Source organism: Heptranchias perlo, chromosome 13 (assembly GCF_035084215.1).
Source record: "Heptranchias perlo isolate sHepPer1 chromosome 13, sHepPer1.hap1, whole genome shotgun sequence".
Classification (NCBI taxonomy): Eukaryota; Metazoa; Chordata; class Chondrichthyes; order Hexanchiformes; family Hexanchidae; genus Heptranchias; species Heptranchias perlo.
In genome coordinates, this window is record NC_090337.1 from 27,339,809 (window position 1) to 27,362,016 (window position 22,208).

The following is a 22,208-nucleotide window of genomic DNA, read 5'->3' on the forward strand; positions in this document are numbered from 1 at the left end:
AAATTCTGACCCTATAATCCTCTCCATCACAAAGACCATCTGCTTCCACCCCCATAACATCACTTCTCTCCATCTCTACCTGAACCCATCTGCTGAAACTCTCATCCATGCCTTTGTTACCTCCAGACTTGACTATTCCATTGCTCTCCTGGCTGGCCTCCCGCCTTCCACCCTCCATAACCTTCAAAGCTCATTCAAAACTGTTGCCGGTATCCTATCCTGCACCAAGTCTCACTCGCCTATCACCCCTCACCTTGCTGACCTGCATTGGCTTCTGGTCCCCCAACACCTCAAATTTGGAATTCTTATCCTTGTTTAAATCTCACCTAGGCTACACCCCTCTCCAACTCTGTAATCTTCTCGAGCGCTTCAAGCACCCATCCCCCCAACACACACACACACACACACACACACACACACACACACTCTCTCTCTCTCTCTCTCTCTCTCTCTGTGGCCTCGTGTCCTCCACCACTGGAGGCCATCCTTTCAGCCCCCAAGGCCCCACACTCTGGAACTCCATTGTTATACTCCATCCACCTCCAACTCTTACTTTAAAACTCTCCTTAAAACACACTTCTTTAACCAAGTTTTTGGTCACCCCTCCTCATTTCTTTCTTTGGCTTGGCATCCATTTTTTCCTTCTGCCTTTGTGAAGTGCCTTGGCAGATTTGTCTGCATTAAAGTTTTGTTTCGAAAGCTTTATGTGTTCTTGAGTACACTACTCGATCCTGACTCCCAATTAGTTGGAATACTGACCCTTATTCGTAGTTTTCTTTTGATTTTTTGATATCCCATGTCCCTTTTACAGCAGTGTTTTTATTTCTTGCTACACTATAGCTTCTTTCCCTTTCTCCTCTTTATTTTCTCATTGTTTATTTCATCGAAGCCTTTTGCTCTTATTCCAACTCTTTATTGGCCTCTCCTTGTCTCAAACCTAGACTTTCTCCACATGGACTGCCAAATTAGTTTAAATCCTCCTGCTCTACAAAGGCATTGCTGCCATTTCAGTTCAGGTGGTGGCCAACCTTTGGATAGGGCCTTCCCTTGTTCCAAAACTTGGTTCAATGCCCCAAGACATTGAACTCCCTTCTCTGCACCAGCCCAGCAGCCACACATTGAACTTCCTAATCTTCCTCTCCTTAACCTGTTTAGTATTTGACACAGGAAGCAATCCATAGATTAACATTTTTAAGGTCTTGTTTTTCAATCTAGTGTCTAACTCCTTAAATTTCCTGTGAAACACCTCACATACTTCTATCTGTGTTATTGGTTCCATCATAGACTACTGCTTTTGGCTGCTGTCCCTGCTTTTCCAGAAGTTTTTCCACCTGCTCCATGATGTCCTTCACCGGATACCGGGGAAGCAACATGCCATTCAGGAATCAGTCACAGCTGGGGGGAAAAAAAGGCCATCCATAATCCTGGCTGTTGAATCTCCCATTACTACCACTCTCCATCTCTTGTAGTCTACCTGTATCTTACCGGGTGAGGAAGAAAGTATGTTCAATTCCCACTGCCGTACTGTCCTTCCTGTCAGTTCTCTTTGTAATCTTGTATAACCTGGAGTAATTCTGCTATATATTTAGTAGATCGATGGAGAAAAAAATGGCCTGAATGCACTGCATTAATTTCAGGAATTTGTCTTCCCCTGTCCCCCAAATGATGATGTCTGTATCTTATGTTTCAGTGGAGAATACACTTTTTTCCAAAGAATATAAAAGGCAGTGCGTGTAGTAAAACTAAATGTGATCTTTGGAGATATAAAATGATTTGATGATCTACAAAGATACACTTCAGAGTCCAGTTCATAGAATAAAGAGACCATATGTTCCAGATTAGGCAGAGAATAATGTGCAAGTAATTGGGCTTTTCCCATAATTTGACCAAATTTAAAGCACCAGCTGAGTTTTGTTCTTTACCAACTTGAAAGTATCGACTCCTTTAGGACTTGGTACAGTTTCTTCTGGCTTTCATCCATCTCTGATAACATTCAATATTAAAAAAAAAAGTCACTGTACCAAAAATAACCAAGAATCTTCTATAGATGTGTTGACCAGAATCTTATCAAAGATGATCTTACCTCAGTTTTGCCAACATTGCCACAGCAGTCAGCATGACACTATTGACAGAGCAACTTAAAGCATGTGAGTACTCCCTGCCTTTTTGGAGGTTTTGACATCTTCACAGTTATTCAGAATCTCTCAGCTCCTCAAGGAGCATACAGGGTAGGATAAGGCACAAAAGGGAAGCTTACGTCAGATACCGAGAGCTCAATACTGCAGAAAGCCTAGTGGAGTATAGAAAGTGCAGGGGTGAAATGAAAAAGGAAATTGGGAAAGCAAAGAAAGGGCATGAAAAAATATTGGCAAGTAAAATCAAGGAAAACACAAAGATGTTTTATAAATACATAAAGAACAAGAGGATAACGAAGGAAAGAGTAAAGCCTATTAGAGACCAAAAAGGTAACCTGTTTGTAGAGGCGGAAGACGTGGGTATGGTTCTTAGTGAGTGCTTTGCGTCTGTCTTCACAAAAGAGTGGACGATGCAGCCATTGTAGTTGCGGAGGAGTGTGAAATATTGGTTGGGATAAACGGAGAGAGAGAGAGGAAATATTAAGGGGTTTAGCATCTTTGAAAGTAGATAAATCGCCACACCTGGATGAAATGTATCCTAAGCTGTTAAGAGAAGCAAGAGAGGAAATAGCTAAGGCTCTGACCATCATTTTCCAATCCTCGCTAGCTACAGGCATGGTGCTAGAAGATTGGAGGACTGCTAACATTGTACCCTTGTTTAAAAATGGAGAAAAGAATAAACCGAGTAATTACAGGCCAGTCAGCCTAACCTCGGTGGTGGGCAAATTATTGGAAAAAATTCTGAGGGACATTATTAATCATCATTTAGAAAGGCACAGATTAATCTAGAACAGTCAGCATGGATTTGTTACGGGAAGGTTGTGTCTGACTAACTTGATTGAATTTTTTGAGGCGGTAACAAGGAGGGTCGATGAGGATAACGCGTTTGATGTAGTGTACATGGATTTTAGCAAGTCTTTTGACAAGGTCCCACTGGCAGACTGGTCAAAGAAGTAAAAGCCCATGAGATCCAAGGGAAAGTGGCAAGTTGGATCCAGAATTGGCTCAGTGGCAGGAAGCAAAGGGTAATGGTCGGGTTTTTTTGTGACTGGAAGGCTGTTTCTAGTGGGGTTCCGCAGGGCTCGGTACTAGGTCCCTTGCTTTTTGTAGTATATTTCAATGATTTAGACTTAAACGTAGGGGTATGATTAAGAAGTTAGCAGATGATACAAAAGTTGACTGTGTGGTTGATAGTGAGGAGGAAAGCTGTAGACTGCAGGAAAATATCAACGGACTGGTCAGGTGGGCAGAAAAGTGGCAAATGGAATTTAATCCACAGAAGTGTGCGGTAATGCATTTAGGGAGGGCAAACTCAATAAATGGTAGAATACTGAGAAGTGTAGAGGAACAGAGGGACCCTCGAGTGCATCTCCACGGATCCCTGAAGGTAGCAGGACAGGTAGATAACGTGGTTAAGAAGGCAAACGGAATACTTTCCTTTATTAGCCAAGGCACGGAATATGAGAGCAAGGAGGTTGTGCTAGAATTGTATAAAACATTAGTTATGCCACAGCTAGATTTCTGCATACAGCGGTCACCGCATTACAGGAAAGATGCGATTGCACTAGATAGGGTACAGAGGAGATTTACGAGGATGTTGCCAGGACTGGAGAATTTTGGCTATGAGGCAAGATTGGATAGGCTGGGGTTGTTTCCTTTGGAACAGAGGAGGCTGAGGGGAGATTTAACATTGTATAAAGTTATGAGGGGCCTAGATAGTGGATTACAAGGACCTATTTCCCTTAGCAGAGAGGTCAATAATCAGGGGGCATATATTTAAAGTAATTGATAGAAAGATTAGAGGGGAGCTGAGGAGAAATGTTTTTCACCCAGAGGGGGATGGGGGTCTGGAACTCACTGCCTGAAAGGTTGGTAGAGGCAGAAACCCGCATCACATTTAAAAAGTACTTGAATATGCACTTGAAGTGCCGCAAGCTACAAGGCTACGGACCAAGAACTGGAAAGTGGGGTTAGGCTGGATAGCTCTTTTTCGGCCAGCAGAGACTAGATGGGCCAAATGGCCGCCTCCTTTGCCGTAAACTTATGATTCTATGAACTCTGGTTAGAGTTGTGCACCCGATCTAGTCTTTAGATGCTGCATCATCAGGAGGCAACTTACCAGTGCAATGTTAATACTGACCATAGCTGAAGCATACCTTGGTCACAAAATACTGGCACTAGTCCATTACATAGAATCATAGAAACTAGGAGCAAGAGTAGGCCATTTAGCCCTTCGGGCCTGCTTCGCCATTCAAAATGATCATGGCTGATCGTCTAACTCGGTACCCTGTTCCCGCTTTTTCCCCATATCCCCTTGATCCCTTTAGCATTAAGAAATATATCTATCTCCTTCTTGAATACATCTAATGACTTGGCCTCCACTGCCTTCTGCGGTAGAGAATTCCACAGGTTCACCACCCTCTGAGTGAAGAAATTTCTCCTCATCTCAGTTCTAAATGGCATACCCTGTTTCCTGAGACTGTGACCCCTGGTTATGGATTCCCCATCCATTGGGAACATCCTCCCTGCATCTAGTCTGTCTAGTCCTGTTAGAATTTTATATGTTTCGATGAGATCACCTCTCATTCTTCTAAACTCTAGCGAATATAGGCCTAGTCAACCCAATTTCTCCTCATACGTCAGTCCTGCCATCCCAGGAATCAGTCTGGTAAACCTTCGTTGCACTTCCTCCATGGCAAGGACATCCTTCCTTAGATAAGGTGACCAAAACTGCACACAATACTCCAGATGTGGTCTCATCGTGACTTAATACAAATTGCAAATTTAACGCAACAGATAATGTTGTGGCACCTCTCATGCTTTGAGAGAGAAAAGCAGGAATTTACAGTAGATCTACAGGCAGAGTTGTTGGAGGGATGGTTGGTTGTCTGCCTCAGAAATTTAACTGGGTTGGGCAGAATTATAATGGGGCAAATTTTATATTATCTATAGAGAGAAGGGGTTGCAATGCAGATTTGTTATTGCTATTAGAATATTTTAATCCATTCAACTCAACACTTCAAAGGTGAAAAATATCAGATGTTTTGAGCAGGGACAGAGCCCAAACACATAAGTTGCCAATTAACACAATATTCAAACCAGTGGGTTTATACAGAGATCTCATAACAATCTTTCAATACAAGATATTTCTGCAAAAATTAGCATGGTCTTTTGATGGTCTCGGTGTCTCTAAGGTGGAAGGTCTCAGTATACCCTCCTGGATTTTCTTGCTGTACCAAATCTAAGCGAGGATCCAATCAAAGGCAAGAGAAGTCGTACATAAAAGTTTTTAAAAAAAACTGCAAACCTTGGAAATCTGAAACAAAAATTGCAAGTCCTGGAAACATGCAAAAGGTAATTCAGCGTTTACTGCTCTATATTTTCAGCATTTGGTCTTGCACTTGTTGGAATTGAGCAACAGCAGCTCGTCAACATTTACATATGTGCAGGACCTAGTGTGTCAGATAAAGGAACTAGGAACAGGAGTAGGCCATTTAGCCCCTCAAGCCTGTTCTGCCATTCACTGAGATCATAGCTGATCTGTGACCTAACTTCATAAACCTGCCTTAGCCCTATATCTCTTAGATTTTTGTTAACCAAAGGTATTATCAGTCTCCGATTTAAAATTAACAGTTGAGCTAGCATCAACTTCCGTTTGCGGAAGAGTGTTTCAAACTTCTACCAGACTTTGCGTGTAGAAGTGTTTCCTAACTTCACTCCTGAAAGTCCTGGCTCTAATTTATAGGCTATCCTGACCAGATCTACCACAACTCCTCAGAGCCTCCATTTTATGACTTGGCTTTTGAGAGGGTTGACCTAACCATACCAAGATATAGGTCAGCTATAACTGAGTAATAATTATAGTCTTGAGTGAATGAAAATGCACATTTAATGAAGTTGTGTTGAAACATTTAAAGCAGGTGCTTGATATTCAGAATATTTAAACTTTTAGTGATCTATTTTAATACATTTAGTGCACCGTTAAAGTGTTTAATTTGTTTCATATAAGCACATGCTAGTCTTAAAGTTTTGTATTTGAATTTTTAATTTTGAATGTGAATACCCCAGGATTAATCTGATGATTCACTATTGTGCAATACAGATGTTTGTATCATTTAAAGAGCTTGCATTGTTTACACAGGTAATGCCAAATTCATGTTGTAATTGTGTTTTTCATGGTCCCTTTTTCCCACACACACAATCAGTGTACCATGTGAATATGTCTCTGGTGGTGACTTTTGTGCTCCTTTTCTGTTAGTGCCACGGGTAAAATGTGCCTTGTCTGACTGTTTGACATTATATTGTTCACAGGGAGTGGTGCAGGTGCTCCCTGATGATGCAGTGTCAGGGCAAAGACCAACCTATGCAGTCCCAACAGAGGGCCTCCTGCCTTACAGTGGGATACCAAAAGAAATGTAGCTAGAGCAGTATGACATCAGGGACAGGCTGTAGGCATTGCCTGAGCAGTGGTCTACTTAGGCCATCAATAGTAAGCATCTCAGCATGTTCGCTACTGATCTGTCTGAGGTGCACATAACTATGAGGTGAGCAAAACCCTCCCTTGCGGTTGACGTTTTCTCCAAGGCTATCTAATCCTAACTGCAAGTTGTCTTAGAAAGTCTACTCCATGTCAGACACAGCCGCAGTGGAGCCATGCCTCTATATTGCTATTCCCTAGATCATTGTTTATTCCAGCTAACTTTTGGCTTAGCACATAATGGATGGAGCTGCTCATCTCTGGGATATGGATATTCAACTGAGACATGGAGGTCTCTAAGTTGGCTGTCTCCATTGTTCAGCCTCCATCCATAATGTGCACGGCGGCCTAACCGTTGTGCACATAGCAGGGTTATTTCACTGCCCTCAGTTTGAAGCAGCCTCATAGGCACAGAGATCAATCATTATCTTTGGGTTTTGGGTATAGGACATCTGAGACCCCTCAGCTAGTGGAAGTTCTACCTCCTCTGTTGGGAACTCACTGGGTTGTAGAGGAACAGTTGGCTCTGCTCTTGCCTGATATAATAGTGGTAGTTCTAAGATTATCTTCTGGTGAAGCAAATGATGCAGTTGTGCAATGGAGTCTGATCTTCCAGGTTCTGTGAAGAGAACACGAGATTAGATAATTGATAACACTGAGAATCCAAAGTATTCCTTGTGTCTGCCTACTGCAAGGTAGATATATAGCCAATTCTTACTGTAGATTACACTTCTTGTATAGTAAAGGTACATTTGAAAGCAGCGGTGAGAAGATAGATGCTAATGGTGGGAGCTACATCCATTAGGCTTCAGTGACTGCTTCCACGTTTCTCATGCCAAACATTTCCAAAACAGCACTTTTGAGTTCTGTACCTTTGTGTGAAAGCTAAATTTTGCCTGGTTTTCTTCTTGATCTCATGGAATCTGTTCTGAACCTCTTGCCATTTTTAACGAGTGATAGACATGGCCTTGCACAATCAAATTTACCACAGCATCAGTCAACGGTGCTTTTCTGGTCCATTCCCATCCTGCTGTAAAGAATCTGCTAGTAGAGTAAAGTAAAACCTTATTGGAGTTTGGAGACTGCTTGTTAAAATGCTAATCTGTGATTCTTAAGTGGTTCAAAACACTTAGCTAAATATGACAAATAGTAGGCCGCAACAAGATGTTTAGTAGAAACTTGGTTCACTCACCTTTTCTTCACATTTCACAAGATAATTAAGGATGAGGGTCATTCAACCCATTTTAGCTCAATCATTCAGATGATTTTAGAGCCCCCAGTGCAGCATCCAAATGGTTCTCATATTATTCTAGGGATTTCACCTCCACTACTCTTATCTAGGAGACCATTCCACATGTTAATCACTGTGTAGAAAAGCTTCCTGATATCAGTCCTAAATTTGTCTTTTACTAGTTGGAACCTGTGACCCCCTTGTTCTACTCTTGCAATTTAATCCAAAGGATTTTCTGGATTTACTTCTTGCATACTGTTTATAGCCTTGTATACCTCTATAAGACCACTTCGCAAATGTCGTCTTTCAAAATCGAAGAGCCTAAGTTTCTCCAGTCCTTCCTCATAACTGAACTGGGATTATCCTTGTGGCCCACCTTTGCACCATTAGTGCTTGAATGTGTCCCTTGTGTCTGATCAGAACTGAAAACAGTACTCAAGGTGTGATCTGACCAGATAACTGTACAGTATGGAAGGGGCAGGAATGAGGGGTAATGGTGAAATGGAGCTTGGGGTTATCTTTGTCCTCCAGGATGATCCTTGAGTAGTGGATGCTTGTGGCAGAGGAGACTGAGGCCTGATAGAGCTTTATATAAATGCAAGTTGTTATGTGGATCAGCCAGATCAGGTGATGGATGGCTATGCCAGTTGTGTGCCAGGTACGTTCAAGTTTGCACCACTTGGACTTAAACAAAAACAACTACTTGCATTTATATAGCACCTTAAACATAGTAAAAATGTTCCACGGTGCTTCACAGGAGCATTATCAGTCAAAATTTGACACCGAACCACATAGAGATATTAGGATAGGTGCTTGGTCACAGAGGTAGATTTTAAGGAGCAACTTAAAGGAGGAGAGAGAGGTTGAGAGGCAGAAAAGTTTAAGGAGGGAATTCCAAAGCTTTAGGGCAGCTGAAGCACGGTTGCCAGTGGTGGAGCGATAAAAATCAGGGATACGCAAGAGGCCAGAATTGGACTTGGTGTGAGTTAAGAAACGGGCAGCAGAAGGAGAAAATATACGTGTTGTACAAGGGAACAACGTGGAAGAGGTAATGGGGGACAAGGGCATCGAAGATGGTGAACACTGAAAAAACCCTAACTAAAGTCACATCTATAAATTCTGTGTAGACTAGGAGCCCTATTTGAGTTCACTGAGAGTCCAGATTACTGCTATTTCTATCCTGTATCTGCATCTGGTGGGGATGAATGAAACGACCCTATAGGTCTCGATTTATGAAAACTGCCAGAGAAATGAGATCCATGGTTCCTTAGGTTGGTCTATATGGGATTTGAACAAGTTAACATGTGGCTTTTTTGTGAACTTAATTTTTCAATTCAGAATGAGTACTTTACCTCATTATGTCATTATGTGCCCCAGTTAAAGATGGAAAAAATCAGCCAAAGTTCCCACTCAATATCCAGTGACCCCCTGGAAATGAACAAAGAGCGAGATAAAACTGTACTCTGATATAATGCTCCCAAGATCAAGCCTTCGAGGCTCACAAATACATAATCGCCACTTGGATAAGAAACCAAATGGTGACTGGCACCAGTAGTGCCAAACTGCAGAATACTTTCTAGAAGGAGGGGAAGACATTGTTTTAATAATTTTATTTGCCCTCATCTTGGCTGAAATCATAGATGGTTGGCCAAATGTTATTTCATTTGGTACAGGGGTAGGACAGGCTTCAGGCCACGCCTTTTTGGCCAAAGAATTGTTCGATTGTCTCAGGAAATGAATTTTTTATTCACCAGTCACATTTGTTCTATTGAAATATTTGTTAGTTGATATGTACAGGGGTTTAGATTTCTATGTTCAGAAGATGAAATATTTGCATTAAGGTAGGCAGTTTTATTTCTTTGGGAGAAGGATCTTGGGGAAATTCATTACTAAACGGAGATTAGAAAATGTTATAGCTTTGTAGATCCCTGCCAGGTCTGGGGTCACTAAGTAAAGTCAGAGCTCATTCTCCCTGTGCAGTGGCCACTTCGTGGGCCAACTTGCAGACAGTTCCACTTGAGGCCTTCTGCGAAGTGGTGATCTGGACCAGTACGCATGCTTTCATGAAATGTTCTTGACTTGACAGATCAAGATGTTAAATGTTTTGATGCTGTTCTGCTCCATGCCACCTTCAGAGTCCGGCAGTGGTTTCTGTATTACCTTGGTGCCCTATTATATGTGATGTTAAATGAATGAGAAAGTATGTTCGATTGTTGTGCTTATGGTGCTTTTCACTCTTTGAAACAAGCTCATTGACCACATATAGATTTCCCTCCCAACTTCCCCTTCATTCCTGTTTTTCTGACATGGCTTGGAACTATTCCATCATTACTGGTTTCAGTCCTCTTGAGTTACTTGGGCTCCCCGTGCTGCTTTCTCTGATCTTAGTACTGAGGGTGCAATCCAGGATGAGATCTTAAATACAGCTGTGTGGCAGAAAATAGATCACTTGAACTTTGTGAGGCTCAAATTTCTTAATGGGACAATGTTCTCAGTTGTTTTCTTCAAAGGATGAGAATGACCTCTTTGTATGTGAAGTGTGAGGAAAACCATACCTATGGTGGTTTCATTGTTGTATTTATTGTTATATGTTGTCTTCCATGTAGTATAGAATATAGGTTTGAGCTTTAACCGGGATTAAATTCCTTTTGAGATTTTCATTGCACATGTCTCTGCTTCCTGCATTGTATGTAATACCACCCATGGACTTACAGTTCATTTCCCCTCTCCCCAATTAACAACTGCAATGTGGCTTCTTGATGAAGGACACAGAAGTTGATTTGAATTATTGGATGTTTGTTTACAAAATGTTAGTAACATAACATCAACTTGAAGCACATGTCAGTTCTCAGCATAGATCTGGCAATAAACGTGTCATAGCATGTAATCTAACATCTGATGATCATGAGTTACGTGCATGCTGGGTAATGTTTCTAATGAACAGTACCATAAATTCTGCTGCATATCTCACTTGTGCAAAACAATGCATTGTGGTTTATGCATGTTACAAGTATTGTAGGGAAAATAAGTTTCATAATAGGTTGTTCTTATTTCATCCAAATGATTTTATTCCAATGCTATTAGCCTTCACCTTCCTTCGCTATACTGTTCTTAACCCGGAAGGATGGGACATTCTGGGCGATACCCTCTGTTAATGAGTCTCCATTTGTAGAGTGAGATACATCTCCCTGTTGATGGTTCCGCATCTTCAGCCCTTCCCTTTTCCATTATGTCTCTTCCACCCCCAATCATCGAGATAAGATGCCTCATCACACAGCCCAGCTCAGGACCAGAAGGTTTGCCTAAATGACGCACATCAGAGTTTGATTGATAGTTGAAGCTGAGATTTGAAGATTCCAATTCTTGAAATATCCCAGCCAACTGTCCATTTTATTAAATTAAATTTCGATACAGATTCAAATAATAATTTGTAAATATACTATCCAGAGTAAAGTGGTGATAGCTTAAATTTTAGATTACATTTGTAAATAATGGATCTTATTGTATGTTATTGCACACTATACTCCTTGCAAGTAAATGTCTTTTGGCTTCTTTTGCCCTGCAGCTCACTGAGGCCAATTCTGGCATCACCTGTATGGAATCGATTTGCTGTTACTCAAACGGAGAAACAGCATGCTCACCTCTTAGAAGAATACTAGATCAAGTAATGGGAAGATGCAATTCCTTGCGAGTCAGCAGGTGTGGAATTTCTCTAAATAGACTGTGCTGCAAGCATTTCTCTTACAAACTGGAACATGAGGAGCCTGCTGCTGTTGATGTATAGAACAGCTGTAGATGTGCCTCCATAAAAATAAAGGCTGTTCTTGTTTCTAAAACATTTTTAAAACATTGGGCAAACAGTAAGTTTGCAGTTGCGGTGTGGGGAGAGTTGATCCCAGAAGTAAGATAAAGGAAATTGAATTTTAGTTTTATCATAGTACTTTGTATTGTCTGATTGTTTTTTGTGTTGAATATAAGTAGGACTTTCCTGTCATTCTTTAATTGCTTTGTCTATATGATCAGAAATTGTATTTCTTTTCTGTCAAATTGGGAACTTTTCAAGCTGTTCTTTGCAGTGTTGTGGACCTTCGCGTTTATGTTGAGCTTTCTTCTGCTAATGAATAGTTTTCACGAACCAAAAACTTTGTGGGTATTTCCTCACTATATCTGTCCTAATTTCTGGGGCATTCTCAAGCCCCCTCTTTGATGAGTGGTGAATTTATCTGTGGTGTCTGTGCATCCACTCTTTCAGTTTTCCTGAGTTACTGGTCACAGATCATCCAAGCTCGATTTAAAAGCTCCTAAATCACTATGCATGTGTTTACTCAAACAAGCAAGAAGGTGACAGTTCACAATCTAAGTACTATGCTTTCTTTTTCTAAAATGACTGACATTGAATGAACTTTTGGGGAGGAAAAAATTCAGGACAGACAAGTTACTGAGCTAAATCTATTTTTAAAATAAATTAATTTGTCCTGTCCTTATATTAAAAAGAATACTACATTATGCTTCATCAACTTTTCAAAAGCCATCCGATATTATTGGTTTACACTGGGCTAAAGAAATAGTTTTGGACATGAATTGTCTGCTGGTACTATAATTGTGTTATCCTTTTCATTATCACAGTGATTGGGAATCAAATCTGTTAATGCTTTTAATCAATGATTAATTCAGCAACATTCACTCACTTATTCTGTTCAAATTCTCGTCCTCATGGATATCTAAACTTTTATAGTTTGCTTCACTGTCATTTTTATGCTAAAACTATCATTCTACGATATAAGTGCATGAGTTTAGAAAATAAGCAGATTGTGTCCTTATAGTAAATTTAGAGGTGTAAAGAAGTTAGCTTTTTGACAGACATTTAGTTTTTAGAGCAATCGAGTGGACAAAAGTTTTAAATTTCAATTTTCTGTATGAATTTTCTATTTTGTAAATTAGCTGTGGTTTGTCCCATTAGAATGTTTGGAGACTGGAAATACACAGCAAAAAAAAACACATTTTCTGGCTTTTTTACATGAGGTTTTTTATATTATGGCAATACTTTGATTACATCCTCAATGAAGGGACCACACTTTTTACAGACATTGTAAATTGTTTTTAATAATTTGTCAATCTAAATGAACTTGCATAGCCCATTTTGGGATTGGAGGTATTGGGGTAGATACAGACAGAGTTGATTAAATAAAGAAAAAAATAGCTTGCATTTATATACTACCTTTCACATCCTCAAGACCTCCCAAAGCATTTCAAGCCAAGGAAGCACTTTTGAAGTGTAATGAAGGAAACATGGCAACCAATTTGCACTCAGCAAGATCCCACAAATAGCAATGAGATGGTTGAGGGATGAACTCCTCTTCAAATAGTGCCAGAGAATCTTTTGAATCCATCTGAGAGAGCAGGTGGGGCCTGGGTTTAACGTCTCATCTGAAGAAGACATCTCAGACAATGCAGCAGACACTCACTGTCAGCCGAGATTATGGGCTCGAGCCACTGGAGTGGAGCTTGCACCCATGACCACCTGACTCAAGCAAGAGTGCTACCACTGAGCCAAGGCTCCATAGACATTTCGACCCCTGAGTTGTAGAGGGCAATAGAGTGCTTTAAGCTGGGATTGAATAGAGCAGAGGCTAAATATTCTGGAGTTTTGAATTATTGTCTTTGAGGATTGCAGTTTTTATGCAGAATGTTATCTCCGCAGATTGAATAGGTCAGGTAGCATTTAGGGGAGGGTAGATTGCACGCGCTCTGGAAAATGTGGGTTTGTTGGACCAGATGATCTTTTCTTCTTCTATGCTTTATGGTAATATTTCTTACAGCAAGCATGGTAGGTTCCTCTGAACTTTTCTCTTGTTCTTCTTAAGCTCCAAATACAGTATTCTATATACTCCCTTGCTGTATTGAAATCAAAAGTCACTGCAAGGTCCTTTAGTGTAATTCATTCTTTCTCTGCACCTCAAAACTGTGGAAGGCCTTACCTCTTTTGGTTTTCCCTGCAATCTACAGGTTTTAAATCCCAACTTTTAGCATCACCTAACTTGATTTATCTCATCTCTTCTCTTTTCAACCTTGATGGTGTCCTGAACTATGGGCCTTCGTCGAGGTTTCTCCATTTTAAAAAAGGTTAGCCTATGTGATGAATTCAGCTAATTTATATATTTAAAAGCATTTTCTTTAAACCTAAATAGCAAATAGATTTGTGCAGTTAAATTTAAGTTTTAGACTATCACTTATAAATTTTGAAAACGTTCAAGGAGTTCATCCAGGAATTGAAAGGCTTTTTGAGGCAGCTTCAACCTCTATCACTGAAAGTATATTTCTGCTCTGACCATGTGTTTTAGTTCAGAGTGATGGTTTGTAATCATTTCTTATTTTGTAAAATATTTTTCTTTTGAAAAAGTTTAGAACAAAATTAGCCTACCAATTAAAGTACTGTTTAAGAACAGCAAAATACACTGTAACTTAACAACTTTTATATTAAAATGTTAATAGGAATTTCTTACAAGTTTTAGCACAACAGTGCCATTTGTGTTTAAGATAAAGTTAATGCTAAAATTGTTGAATTTATAAGTACTTTGGCTAATCCAAAATGTAGAAATTAAGGATGTAGTTTCAAAAACAAAAGTGTTGACCAGTTAGGCTCTTAGCCCAAGTATAAATCTACATAATTTCCACATTGCAATGTACTCTAGGTATCAAGTTGTCAAAACATATTTTTTGTTTTTGTTTAGGTCTTGGAGTGACTCGGATCCCTGCTACACGAATGACAGAAGCATCTTGACTCTCTCATCAATGGATGGCCCCTCATATGCTTCAGGGGTTTAACAGTTGAGTGAAGACATAGTGGATGCTGGGTCTTTATTTTCTGCTGTTGTTTTTTTCAATTCCCTATTTAATTCTGAGTCAAGTCATGGGGGAAGATGGAAATATTTGTAAACGTTTGTCCTTGGCTATCTTAATCCATTTCATTTATGTCTTGTTTTTGCATGTATACCCAATTGCAGCCCTCAGATCGTAATGCATTGTATAAGAAGCGGGCAGAAAATGATAGTTAAGATTGTAATTTATTTGTAAATAGTTACCACATTGTCCTCTTTTTACAAGATGTCCTATTTCTGGAGCTATATTTTTCTATTTTTTTCTTTCTTGGATGAGGGAGGCTAGGGAGTGGGAAAAAGGAAACTTTCATTTGGTACACCCCCTTTCTTTAGGTCTAGATGCTGAATTCATTTTTTTGACATATAATGTAGCTGTTCAGTAAAACAAGTGACTTTATGGAAGTGGAATTTCTGGCTTATGACTGATTCTTGTAAACCTCAAAAGCTGGTAGCATCCTTACCATCCTAATTGCTCCTGATGTTGGATCTTGCATTTAGTGATCAGCTGAATGACTAATAAAGTGAGCAGTTTTCAGTTAATACTGGAGCTGGATTTATGAGCTGGTGCAGTAAAGAAATACTCTAAGTTAAGATCTTACAGCATCTCCTGTTTTTTTAAATGTTAAAAACAACTTTTTAAATTTGGTGCAGTGTCTCTCTCGATCAGAAACTCTTCTTTGTGGTGTTTCCAAAACTGGGCACAAAAAACGATGGGCGGGGTCTTCCACTTTGGGACACCAGCCTGTAATTTTCTGGCAATTAAAATGAATGGATGGAAAATTGCAGATGGGTGAATGCAGAAGTGGAAAACCTTGGCCGACGTTTCTGCAGTTTGCCTTAGCTTCCAGCACCTGCCACCTGCTTATTGCAGCAGACTTGGAAATGCCAAAAGAGTCAAATGTGCTTATCAAGAGCCCAAGATTCGATTCAGATTTTTTTTAAATTGCTTAAAATTGTTGATTGGGTAAGGGGTATATCTTGGAAGTTAAAATCATTGCTGAGGATCATACTGGAGTATTCCTTTGAGGCTCATCTGGACCTATACTTTCATATCGAAGAATGTAGTAATCTAGTCTGCTAGATAATTGACCCATACTTTTGCCAAACACAAACATTGGTCCTACCTTTACACCACATTAGTTTCTGTGATTTTATACAAAAATGACATTACTTGTATTGTCAACAAGTTAATGTTGGCAAACCAAAACAAGATTTTAAATGCAATTGCAGGTCAGAAACTGGCAGTTGTTGCACTGTTGATTTATGTTCCCAATCTATATCCAAATTTTTGGAGAATATTGTTCAGTATTACTAAACTGAATTATGTAAACCATTCCCAATACTGACCTATTTAACACAACAGTTAACCAGTATTTGAAGAGAAGCAAAATACTACAATGTGGAAGCTTTTTTCAAAGGAGATTAATGAATATTGTCAAAATAAGATGACTATTTTTTGAGTTTCATTTATCGAATTAAAACAGTGTTTCTCAGCGGAGGTTCAAAGTTTATTCCAGTGGAAGATGGGAAATTCATAATTTCTGAATTTCCCTTGTATGTATTTCTAGCATTTGCTGCTTTGTACTAGTTTTATTGAAATGGGTTTGGTAGACGTTAACATTAGTGGGATTTTAATATATTCCCCCCTAAATAGACAGGTACGGTTATCTACTCAATTGTCAGTGCAGTATTAAAAAATATAATTTTAATTGATTACTCACAGCACAATTTTATTGGTTTTGTACCCTCTGCTGCTGTACTGCAGAGATAGCCCATGTGTGATGTTGCAGATGTTCACCACATGAATGATGATCTTTTGCTGTCTATCTGCTTCCCTAGTAACAGGTTTTCCCAGTAAAAACAGTACCAGATGTGATATTATCCAGAGTAGAAGGGTGCAAAATACTATTAGTCAAGTACTTTGTACATTGTGCCCCACCTGGTACCATTTTCAGTGGGAAACTTTGTTTGTAAATACGGCAGGCAAGTATTAAGGAGAAAAGAAAATCACATTGCCTGTCTGGTGAATGATTACAGTGTTTCAGAGTGCAAGGGCACCACAGCTCAATACATTGGACTGACAAATCCTACTTGTGAGTAAACTGTTGAAATTTCACTCTTAAATAGTCAAACTCCCATTTGAGATAACATTAGGAGGTTTAAAAAGTAATCAGTTGATAGTGATAATTGCATTCTGTCAACTAGCTAATGTTATAATTAGGAAGACCAAAATTCTAATGTTGGGCAGAAAACTTTTTATAATACAATAAATCCATTTATTCATCCCCATTCTCAGTTCAAAATCATGGACACTTACCCAATGCAGGAAAAGGGAAAGCTGCAAATTCCACTTGAAAGGTGTTAGATTTGTAACAGTTGCTGGCTCTGCATCGAAATGCATTAAAGTTAAATATTGAATTTAATGATTGTGTTGCAGAATTTTGAAATGTTTACAAAATGCTTTTTAATCTGATTGAATCTAAACAAAACGTGCCTTGTAAATGGGGTTTAATGAGAAAAAATTGGGTTTATTAAAATGTAAAATTTCAAAGCTTGAAAAACCTTTGTAAATCTGCTCCAGTTTTTGTGTGATATGATCCTGACCTGTTTCAAAGTGTTTCTGAAGTTCCTTTCTATGATGGAAATGGCGGTGGTACAATTTGATCTGTTGTCATGTTGGCAAATAATGAGGCAGCTGCTGAAGGCTGAGAGAATCTCAAAAGCCTTGTTTGTGGCCAGCGATACTTTAGTCTGAAAGTTGCACTGGTACAGATGCTTTTGGTATGTTTTACATTATTTGAAGCAATAAAAAATTGAGAATCTTGTACCTCAAAGTATGGTTCTCACTGTTTTGTGTGTTTGCGTTATGTTTTTTATTAGGATTGTTCTTTTGTTTGATTGTCTCATTCCTAAGCCACTCTGTTGGTGAAAGCTTGCCTACAACATTTATGTTCATATTTACCAATAAACCAAGGAAAAGAATAAAACTAAAATAACATTTTTTGTGTTTTATCATTGTTTTGATGCAATATTAACTATAATAAAGGTAATTGTGCAAGAAAAACTTCAGGATGGCAAAGAAAACTTTTCTAACATTAGTGCTGCTAGTGAAAAGGACCAAACATTTGTGATTTAACCCAGCTTTTTGTCACAATAAAGGGTACATACAGGAATGATATCTGCAGTATTGTATAATATTATTTTAAAATTTCTTGAATGTAGAGAAGGTACATAATCAATTAAAGGACTGAAGACTAACAAATCTTCTGGGCCAGATGGCATATCTACTATGGCACTAAAGGACACTGGCTATGGTCACAAAATAATCATTGCTTACTGGTGAGATTCTGCAGAATTGGAATCTACCTGTACTGAAAAGGGAGAAAAGTTCAACCCAGGCAACAACACATCCATTAGCTTAATGTTAATTATGGAAACCCTTATAAGAAGCAGATATAAGAATTGACATGAACTTAGGAGGAGAAAATCCTACTTGACCAACCTCTGAGAACATTACATAAAAGTAATAGTTGAATTCCCTATCATGTATTTACTTATATGTTCAAAAGCCTCCGACAGGGTCCCATATGAAAGACTTCCCTCTTTTTCATAGATTATTTAACCCTGTTTTAAAAGAATCTATAGAGTCTGCTTTAGAGTTTGTGGCAGAGAATTCTGTATTCTAACTACCTGTGTAAAGTTTTTTTTCTAGCTTTCCCTTTAGTTTTTATGGGCTCACTATCATAGTGGCAAGTATTTCTGGTCCACTTGTTGCCATCTAGTGGTTAGAAATATTACTCGAACTCTAAAATAATAATGGGCTGTGCAATACATCAAACATTCCACTGGTCTCTCTAACTGGAAATGCTTTGTCAGATGGTCCTACATCACCTCATACCATGTCTTCTAACCATCTAGCACATCAAAAATACATGATACACAGGCCAACAACTCATGAATTACTGACCTTGAATGTTGACCTGGGGAAGAAGAAAAATAACACACTATTTTGCTGGTTCCTTCCATGAGGCATCACAAACTATTCACCAATCCTCCAACACATTTTTTATACACTTGAGCCTTTTGTTTTAAATATTACTCAATTTTTTTGTGCTTATTAAGATGAAGGCTGCTAGTGGTGGACAATGTTATGTTTCTTTTTTGGCGATAGGACCCGGATTTAGCACATCCTGGTCAGGTATATTTAAGTATAAGCACAGTTAGATGCAAAATAATACTGCTTCTGACTTTGGCCTAATGTGTCTCAGGCCAAATTGCAGAAGAACACCCAACTGCACCAGTGCAATAGTTTTCCATTTCTCACATCAGGCTTTCCAGATATTGCCAATTATGTGCCAACTGCCCAAATCTTCAGAGGATCCTTTCAGCCATCACAGAGACTTTTATCCCATCAGTCAGGGATGGATCTAAACTCAGCTTCTCCAGTGAACAGCTAATGTCTAACCCACTTCACCACCCAATCCAGGTCTCTCTTTAATAGTACATTTCTGCTTTTTTCATTAGAATATTTTATAACTATCAAATCTCACTTCCACATTTCATATATAAATGTGCACTGATCCTGAAAAGGCAAATTGATACAACAAATCACAGTATACATTTACAAAATGAATACCAAAAGCCACTTTAGATTAAATCAATCTTTTATACAAAGTGTGGTAATTGAAGCGTAACATTATAGTGCTGTTTACTATACAAAATAGTTTTCTGGCCAGAAAAGCTATAGGCTTATATTAAAATAAAAATATTTTAAAAATTGAAAGGATGATAAATCTTTGCAGTGATGTTATATTTGCTTTACTAAGTCCTGTTAATGTGGCATACAGCAACCGCCTGACCCTTTCATAAAATGGAATGGTCAGTGTTATTTCATATTTCAGCTCACGTTTTTTGAGACGGTCTGGTTTCATCCAACCTTCAGCTCCAAACAGGTGTGGTTTCAAAAAGGAATCAATAAAACACCTATGCCTTCCTCTGGGTTGCAGAATAACCCCAATTTTGATTTCTTATAGAAAGTAGATCAAATGTGCAAGAAACCACTTATCATCCACAGTAACATTTACTCAATCATATCTTGATGAAACATTTCTGCAATACATTAATTATGTCAGCTTGAAGTTCCAATGCACAACAATTGTAACATCCAATTTTAAATAACTGATTTACTATAATTGTCTTAGTGTCGATTTGACTAACAGTCTTGGTGTGTTACTGATACAAACTGTTGATGAGACCATTATTAAAAAAAAGTTATGCAAGAAAACACTTCCATTTGTATAGTGCCATTCACTATGTCAGGACATCCCAAAGCACTTTACAGCTACTGAAGTACTTTTGAAGTGTAGGCAATGCTGTGATGCAGGGAAATGCATTAAAACAAACATTACTTCCACTTCAACACACTACAGCATCAACTCTAACAATGCAATTCTTGCTTCATTAGATGTGACCCACCTGTCTGGATGGACTCATTAATTTCCACTGGAATAGATGGCTTTGGGATTGAGTTGTTTGTCCGACCCAAACTGCAATTAGTCTTCGATCTCGAGCTGAGCTTTTGACACCATAAGCTCTTCATCACCTACTTCCACCTCTAACATCACCCGCTTTCTCCCCTACCTTAGCCCATCTGCCACTGAAACCCTCATTTGTCCTTTTGTCACCATCAGAATCAATTATTCTAATATTCCCAGCCAGCCTCCCATCCTCCACTTTTAATAAACTTCAGCTCATCCAAAACTTTGCTGCCCATATCCTATCACTGCACCTAATTCCACGTTCCCTAGCTGACCTCTCATTGGCTCTGCCCTCAACAGCTTAAATGTCTCATAGAATTTACAGCACAGAAACAGACCATTTGGCTTGACTGGTTTTGATGTTTCTGCTCCACACAAGCCGCCTCCCACTCTATCTAACTGTATCTGCATACCCTTCTATTCCTGTCTCCCTCATCTTCTCTTAGCTAGCTTCCCCTTAAATGCATCTCGAGTTGGCTCAACTCCTCCTTGTGGTAGCAAGTTCCACATTCTAACCACTCTCTGGGTAAAAAGAAGTTGCTTCTGAATTCCCTATTGGATTCATTAGTAACTATCTTATAGTTATAGCCCCTAGTTTTGGACTCCCCACAAGTGGAAGCATTTTCTCTACATCTATTCTATCAAACCTCCTCATAATTTTAAAGACCTTTATCAGGTCACTTTATCTTTGTATTTAATCCCTTTGCTAGCTCAAAAAACACCATTCAAATCTACAAGTTTTCCTCCCTCTGATCCTGAGTCCAGCCTTTTGTGTAGTTCCTCCCTCCCTTCACCTCAGCATTAACAGCTGTGGCTGTGGGCTGCTCTCTGGAATTCCCTCCCCTGCAGCCTCCCTTCTCTTGAAGACTCTGCTTAAAACTCATCTCTCTGACCAAGCGTTTGGACATTCCTTCCACGAGCTTCTTAGGCTCCACCTCCCGTTTTTCCCTTGCATGTCTGTGAAGCGTCTTGGGATGTTTTTCTATGTTAAAGGTGCTAAATAAATGCCAATAGCTGTTTATATATGTTCACTTTAATATATAAAGTGAACATACATAAGTATTATGGTAAATTTAGCAAGGCTTGCTCATGTGTCTGAACCATGCTTGATAGACCCAAAAAGAACTATATGAAATATGAGTTCTCAGTTTGTCTTGCTCTTGCAAGGAGCACACTGCTTCAGATGTAGCCAGATACAAGGGAGTTAGTTGAGTGATTGCACTGACTCAGGCAGTGACCTCGCTCCATTCAGCTGGTACCTGTGCTTTTTCTGCAGCCCCACTTAGGGCCAACCTCCCTTGGTGCACTTGAAGTTGCAGCTCCAACTCTTGTCTCTTGTGTATTGGTCCCGGGCAGCAGTTCATCGTTTTTAGCACCAGAACTTCACCACCTTTCGTCAGGCTGTTTAAGAGGCACTGCCATGCCAGAGTACATTTCCAAGCCCAGTATTGTCCAGGCCAAGCACTCTGCGCAAGCCCTTCCTGCGACGAAGTTTGGACTTTTTGGGTGCCAGTCTTGAGGACTAAATAAGGTCGAGGCAGCAAGAACGGTCAGGGCGACACTCACCTGGGAACCATGAGATGGATAAAAGTAGTGGACTTGAAGCCCTGGACTAGCAGAGTGTATAGTTGGTAGGAGAGCTTTCATAGATGTTGTTAAAGACAAAGAGTTAACCCCCTCATTTCTCCCAAAACAAGGAACTGATAACTCAGTTTTGAGTTGTACTCCCCGGCTAATATTGTACGACCTCATTATCTGGAAAACTGCCATATCTTAATGTCAATGAACTTGTGTTCAAAACCATTATAAAATGTTTAAGTCCAGGCTGAGTCTTTTCAAGCCCACAGAAATAAATCCTACACCTGTTTCTGCAGCCAATTAAAGATAGGGGCAGATTTTATATTACAATAGCCCATCCTGTGCACTTCAACTGCATCTGTAAAATACTGT

The 22,208-nt window shown here is 39.3% G+C and overlaps 1 protein-coding gene across 2 annotated transcripts in view; it reads left to right on the forward strand.

Moving 5' to 3' along the window:
* Positions 1 to 17,555, forward strand: part of atp11b (ATPase phospholipid transporting 11B) — a 142,788-nt gene extending 125,233 nt beyond the window's left edge. The window contains exons 29-30 of one of the 2 annotated variants that reach the window (XM_067995212.1): positions 11,409 to 11,542; positions 14,575 to 17,555. In XM_067995212.1, coding sequence (XP_067851313.1) covers positions 11,409 to 11,542; positions 14,575 to 14,668 — 228 coding nt within the window. In that variant the 3' untranslated portion in view covers positions 14,669 to 17,555. The remainder of the gene's footprint in view (positions 1 to 11,408; positions 11,543 to 14,574) is intronic. The other variant, XM_067995213.1, reaches the window with a different exon arrangement.
* Positions 17,556 to 22,208: the final 4,653 nt, after the last annotated feature.